Source organism: Nicotiana tabacum, chromosome 18, assembly GCF_000715075.1.
Source record: "Nicotiana tabacum cultivar K326 chromosome 18, ASM71507v2, whole genome shotgun sequence".
Taxonomy (NCBI): Eukaryota; Viridiplantae; Streptophyta; class Magnoliopsida; order Solanales; family Solanaceae; genus Nicotiana; species Nicotiana tabacum.
Genome location: NC_134097.1, coordinates 137,951,922 through 137,958,845, shown reverse-complemented (window position 1 = coordinate 137,958,845; position 6,924 = coordinate 137,951,922). Strand labels below are relative to the sequence as shown.

General features: G+C 42.9%; 1 protein-coding gene across 1 annotated transcript; it reads left to right on the top strand.

The window, feature by feature from the left end:
• Positions 1–1,237: 1,237 nt before the first annotated feature.
• LOC142172723 (uncharacterized) lies at positions 1,238–5,509 on the top strand. The gene is made up of 7 exons (XM_075236396.1): positions 1,238–2,279; positions 2,403–2,731; positions 2,864–3,227; positions 3,843–4,282; positions 4,640–4,883; positions 5,133–5,263; positions 5,384–5,509. Exons 1-7 carry the CDS (start codon positions 1,238–1,240, stop codon positions 5,507–5,509), a joined length of 2,676 nt encoding a protein of 891 aa, XP_075092497.1.
• Positions 5,510–6,924: the final 1,415 nt, after the last annotated feature.

Below are 6,924 nucleotides of genomic sequence, written 5' to 3'. Positions count from 1 at the left end.
TGGGACAAGCACGCACTTCGCAGAGTTGGTGGTCTCAGACTAGTCACAAATATATTATTTCATGAAAAAAAATATATTATTTTATAAGTTGTTTGATAGTGTGATACGGCTGTGCGCTAGGATATTAAGTTTGATACGGCTGTGCACCATGATATTGAGTTTGATACGGCTGTGCACCATGATATTAAGTTTGATATGGCTGTGCGCCATGATGTTGAGTTTCATACGGTTGTGCGCCATGATGTTGAGTTTCATACGGCTGTGCGCCATGATGTTGGGGCATTGTGTATGCCTTTGTACATCACCCGAGCATTGTGTATGCTCTGTTACATATTTGAGGCATTGTGGTGCCATTGTGGACTCGTAAGTGTGTTGGTAAATTTCTTTCGCTGCAATTATGATAAGTCCTTAGTAGGTATCCTTGTTAGTTAATTCTTAATAACTTTATTGATACACATATATTGAGTTATTGTATAATTATTATATTTACTATATCATTCGTGTTGTAGTGTGTATGTATTTTCTAACACTTGTTCCAGAGGTATTTAAAGTGGCGGGTCGAGGATCTTACTGGGTTATATTTACGTATAACTCACTCCTTACCTGCACCTCTATGCAGATACCGTTGCGGGAGATAGAGCTAGTGGCTGACGAGTTTGTTCGAGTGGATTCTATTGCTGAGGTGAGCCATCGCATTGTTCGTGGAGGCTTCATTTTGGACTTGCTTAGTTCGTGTTAGTTATTTCTTTTTTTGAGGTTTGCATACCCGTCAATAAAACTCATATTACTTTGTTAGATGCTCCATGGTCTTAGCGTGGGATTTGGGCTAGAGTTTGATTGTTTGAGTGATTGTGGGTTTTTCTATCAATTGACTAAGGTATTGGGCAATAATCATTACCTCTTTAATTATTAATAATACTTTAGGCCTGTACTTTTTCTCTCAGTGTTTGTGTGTAAATGGTTAAATGTTAGAGAAAGGGGTTCGCCTGGCAAGTGGTGTTAGCTGGGTGCCAGTCACGTCTAGAAGGTAGTTTGGAACGTGACAAAGTTGGTATCAGAGCCTAGGTTTTAAGTTCAGGGTCATGGAGCAGTGTTTAGTAGAGCCTTGTTCATGGGTATGTAGGCGCCCATACTTATGATCTTGAGGCTGCTAAGCATTTAGGATGTTTCCCTTCTTTCATTCCTTGATCGTGCGTTGAGATAACATGAGTTTGACTTCGGATTATTTATTTCGCAGATGGCTAGGACACGCACACCTTCATCTGCTAGACGTGGTGCTGGACGGGGTACTACTCGAGGTGGTGGTCAAGTTGGGGCTCATCAAACTAGAGCTCAGACTAGTAGACAGGCCACTCCTCAACCAGAAGTTGTAAACACGGGTCAGTCCCAAGCTACTATGCCAAATCGAGTGCAAGAACAAATGGTTCAGGATGCTCCACCATCAGTCCCAGTTGATGTGCCTACGGTTACCTTACATGCAGATGCATTGGTGAGGTTGTTGAATGTGTTGGAGGCATTAGTGCCTACTCAGGGTGGACTTCCAGCTCCCCAGACTACTTCGCAGGCGCAAGCACAGGTTCAGCTGAATGTTGCAGCTCCTCAAATATCCCCTCAACAGGTCGTTCAGCCAGTTGCAAATACAGGGCAGTCTAAGGATCTTAAGAATTTTATAGATCTTAAGCCACCAGAGTTCGATGCTACACAGGCTTCTATTGAGCCCCAGAAGTTCATTCAGCGTTGTGAGAAGATACTATCTACTTTGGGGCTGAAGGAGACTCGAGGGGTGGAGTCATGGTGGAATTTAGTTCAGAGAGGTAGACGAGCAGGTTTGTCACCTATTACTTGGTCAGAATTTTCAGCTATGTTTATGGATAGGTTCATTCCACTGAGCAAGCGAGACGACATGAGACATCAGTTCGAGCAACTGCGCCAGGGCAGTATGACAGTTACAGAGTATGACGCTAAATTCACTGACTTAGCCAGTTATGCACCTTTTCTAGTTGCAGATGAGCATGAGAAGGTGAGGAGGTTCGTGGATGGGCTTGAGCATCGTTATCGGGGTCCTGTGGTTAGGGATGTTCGAGGTGGTTCATACGAAGAGTTAGTGGATACTGCTCTCCGTTATGAGTCTTATCAAGAGAGGGACAAGATCGAGCGAGAAAGCAAAAGGGCTCGTAGCGCCGACGGGTTTAGTGGAGCTCCATCTGGGAGCAAAAGTGACTTTAATCGTGGGCAGTCCAGACCTACTCAGTCAGAGTCAGTGGTGCAGTCTTCTAGGAGTACTTATCCTGCTAGATAGGGGCAACAGACACAAAGGAAGGATAATAACTCATATCAGTCAGGTCAACATCCAAGGTGTTCGAATTGTGGTAGAAATAATAGTGGTCATTGTTTTGGAACAGATGGGGCTTGTTTTACTTGTGGTCAAAAAGGACATATTGCTGAGTATTGTCCTAGAGGATATTCTGCTACTAGCCATGCTACTCCACAGCCGCAGAGAATGTTTACAGGTACACAAACTCAGACTCAGCCAACTAGAGCCGATCCGCAAGTTGCTCGTGCACAGGGTCGACAGGGTACACAAACTGCTGAGGGAGCGGGTGGACCTCCGAGATTCTTTGCTATGGCCAGACAAGATGTCGAGGCATCTAATGCAGTCGTCACAGGTATTATCACTATCGGTTCTTATGGAGCTTACGCTCTTATTGATCCTGGTTCTACGTATTCATATGTATCTCCATCTTTTTCCATATACTTAGAGCAATGAGTTGAGTTTCTTAATGTGACTTATATTGTGGTGACCCCAGTAGGGGAGACTATATCTATGGATATAGTCTATAGAGACTGTGTGATATTTATTCAGGGCAAGGACACCGTAGTCGATCTACTAGTATTGCCTATGTCTGACCTTGATGTAATTATGGGTATGGATTGGTTAGCTTCATGTTATGCTTCAGTTGATTGTCATTCCAAGCTTATACGTTTTGACTTTCCTGGAGAACCATGTTTAGTGTGGAAAGGCATAACTCCTCTGACTCGGGGAAAGATAATATCATATGTAAAAGCACGTCGAATGATTAATAATGGGTGCTTGGGTTTTATTGCTACCGTTCATGATACGCGTTTGGAGGATGTTACTATTGATAATGTTCCAGTGGTTCGAGAATTTGCTAATGTGTTTCCAGAAGATTTACCCGGGCTGCCTCCGACAAGAGAAATTGAGTTCAGTATTGATTTGGTGCCACGAACTCAACCTATCTCTATTCCTCCATACCGTATGGCTCCAGCGGAGTTGAGAGATATAAAGGTTCAACTTCAAGAGCTACTTGATAAGGGATTGATCAGGCCTAGTATGTCGCCTTGGGGTGCACCTGTGTTATTTGTTAAAAAGAAAGATGGCACGATGAGAATGTGTATTGATTACAGGCAGCTGAATAAGGTGACGATCAAGAATAAATATCCATTACCATGTATTGATGATTTATTCGACCAGCTACAGGGTGCAACTCACTTTTCAAATATTGACCTGAGATCGGGTTACCATCAGTTGAGAATTAAGACCGAGGATATATCCAAGACAGCGTTTCGGACCAGGTACGGGCATTTTGAATTTTTGGTGATGTCCTTCGGGCTTACTAATGCCCCCGAAGCATTTATGGACCTCATGAATCGGGTGTTCAAGCCATTCCTAGATCATTTTGTGATTGTATTTATTGTTGACATTTTGGTCTACTCTCGAAGTGAGGCAAAACATGAACAACACTTGAGAGTTGTGCTACAGACACTTAGGGAGCGAACGCTTTATGCCAAGTTCTCAAAGTGTGAATTTTGATTGGATACAGTTTCCTTTTTGGGACATGTGATGTCACGAGATGGGATTCAAGTTGATCCAAAGAAGATAAAGGCAGTTCGAGATTGGCCTCGACCCACTACTCCTACAGAGATACGTAGTTTCTTAGGCCTAGCAGGATATTATAGAAGGTTTGTTGAGGGTTTCTCAAAGATAGCCACTCCGTTGACTCGATTAACTCAGAAAGGTGTTGCATTTCAGTGGTCGAATGAGTGTGAAGAAAGTTTTCAGAAATTGAAGGTCGCGTTGACTACGGCTCCAATTTTGACACTCCCTACAGGTGCAGGGGGTTTTACTATTTATTGTGATGCGTCTCAAGTCGGTTTGGGTTGTGTGCTAATGCAGAATGGCAAAGTAGTAGCTTATGCTTCTCGACAGCTAAAGAACCATGAAAAGAATTATCCAACTCATGACTTGGAATTGGCTGCGATCGTATTTGCACTTAAAATCTGGCGTCACTATCTTTATGGTGAGCCATGTGAAATCTATACTGATCACAAGAGTCTGCAATATATATTCAAGCAAAGAGATCTGAATCTGAGGCAAAGACGGTGGTTAGAGTTACTTAAAGATTATGATCTTACTATTTTATATCATCCCGGAAAGGCGAATGTGGTGGCAGACGCCTTGAGTAGAAAGTCTATGGGTAGCTTGGCCCGATTTACTGCTGAAGAACGACCTACGGTTATGGATATTCAGGCGTTGGCCAATCGGGGAGTGCGTATTGATCATACATTGCCGGGCAGATTACTTGCGGGTTTGGTAGCACAATCATCCTTGGTTGGACAGGTCAAGGCTCTTCAATTTGAAGAATCCCATCTTGCTAAATTCCGAGATCGAGTGCAGAATAAGGATGTTAAGTCATTTGCTATTGACAGTGAAGGTGTGTTACGTCGACATGGTAGATTGTGTATCCCCATGGTAGGTGATGTGAAACAGTTGATTCTCGAAGAGGCTCATAGCTCCTGCTACTCTATTCATCCAGATGCTACTAAAATGTATCAAGACTTGCGTGAATTGTACTGGTGGAAAGGTATGAAGTATGATATTTTGAAACATGTGACTAGTTGCTTAAATTGTCAGCAGGTGAAATATGAACACCAAAAACCAGGCGGCGTGATGCAGAATTTAATTATCCCGGAGTGGAAGTGGGAAAGGATTACTATGGATTTTGTAGTTGGGTTGCCACGTACTTTTAGAAAACATGATTCAGTATGGGTGATCGTGGACAGACTCACAAAGTCCGCGCATTTTACACCAATTTGAGTTACTCACACTGCAGAACAGTTAGCAGATATTTACCTCCGCGAAATTGTTCGACTTCATGGTGTGCCTATTTCTATAATATCGTATCGGGGTGCACAGTTTACTGCTAAGTTTTGGAAGTCGTTTCAGAAGTCATTGGGTTCTCAGGTGGAATTGAGCACAGCTTTGCATCCACAGACGGACGGACAGTCCAAGCGGTTTATTCAGATTTTGGAGGACATGCTTAGAGCTTGTGTAATTGACTTTGGTGGTCATTGGGACGATCAGTTGCCGTTGGCAGAGTTTTCTTATAATAACAGCTATCAGTTGAGTATACAAATGGCGCCGTTTGAAGCTCTATATGGTCGAAAATGTCGTTCACTAGTTGGATGGTTTGAACCTGGTGAAGCATAGCTATTGGGTCCGGATTTGGTTCAGCAAGCTTTGGATAAAGTTGCATTGATACGTGAACGACTTCGGACAGCTCAAAGTAGACAAAAATCCTACACATATAAGAGAGTTCGTGATTTGGAGTTCATGAAAGGAGAAAAAGTCTTTTTGAAGGTGTCCTCTATGAAAGGAGTCATGAGATTTGGGCGCAAAGGTAAGCTAAGTCCGAGGTATATTGGTCCGTATGAGATTTTAGATCGAATCGGGTCGGTGGCGTATAAACTTGCCCTGCCTCTGAGGTTGTCTGCGGTTCATGGAAGGGTTCTTAAGTGTTTACACTTACCCCTTCACATTGGATCCCTTGGATCCGGTCATCATAGGTTTCTACAAGAAATACGAGGTAACCCTCAGTCAGAATCATCCCTCTTTCTGGAGGATAGTGGTACTACTCCGTTTCTTCACAAGCAAAGTCGATGGGCTTCCCTTCACCCTCGACCACCTCATATGCCTATATAGCCCCCGACCATATCGAGTTGGACTAATAAAGCTTCAATGTCAAGCCACCAGAGCACCTTTCTCGAGCATAGATGAGGATAAAGGTCGGGGCTGGGTGGGCCGATTTGTTCGAGTGAAGACCTCAGACTTGATCCTGACCGAGAGTATGCCGTTTACTGAGAAATAGAATATGAAACGTAAGTATAATTCCATCCTTAATTTCTGTTTATTGCCATCGTTTTTTCACCCTTTTGTCATGACCTGTCACGACCCGGATTTCCCGCCCTCGGGAGTCGTGATGACACCTACTAATGTAATCTAGGCAAGCTGACTGTTTGAACAAATTACCTTTTTACCCATTTTATATTCTTTAACAATTATGAAGCAATAATGTATAGACAGTGGAATTTACAATAAGCGGAAGAAAAGCAATGAACTATCTGAATATGTATCCAATACAACTGCTTGAGCATCAACTACCTATAACTGATGTCACAGTTTCACAGACGATCTAGGAATACTACATACAAAGTCTAAAAGATACACTATTTCTGAAATGAGTAAAGGAAACAGGATAAAGGGGTAGAGGGAGACGCCAGGGCCTGCGGACGCCTGCAAGACTACCTTGGATCTCCGTATTGACTGAAGTTAGCCACCCAAGCTATGGTCCAAAAGTTGTTGCTCCGGAATATGCACACAGTGCAGAGTATAGTATCAGCATAACCTAACCTCGGCGAAGTAGTGACGAGTCTAGGACCAGACTATCAAATAAACCTGTGCAATTAAATCATATACATTGGAAAAGAAGAACCGTAATATACAGTCAATAACGGGAAGGGGAAACATGCTGCTGGGAAACATCAATTAAGAATAGAAAGACAGAGAGTAAATACAAGAAACACCATATCTCAACTATCAGCAAAACAAATTAGGAATCAAACAAG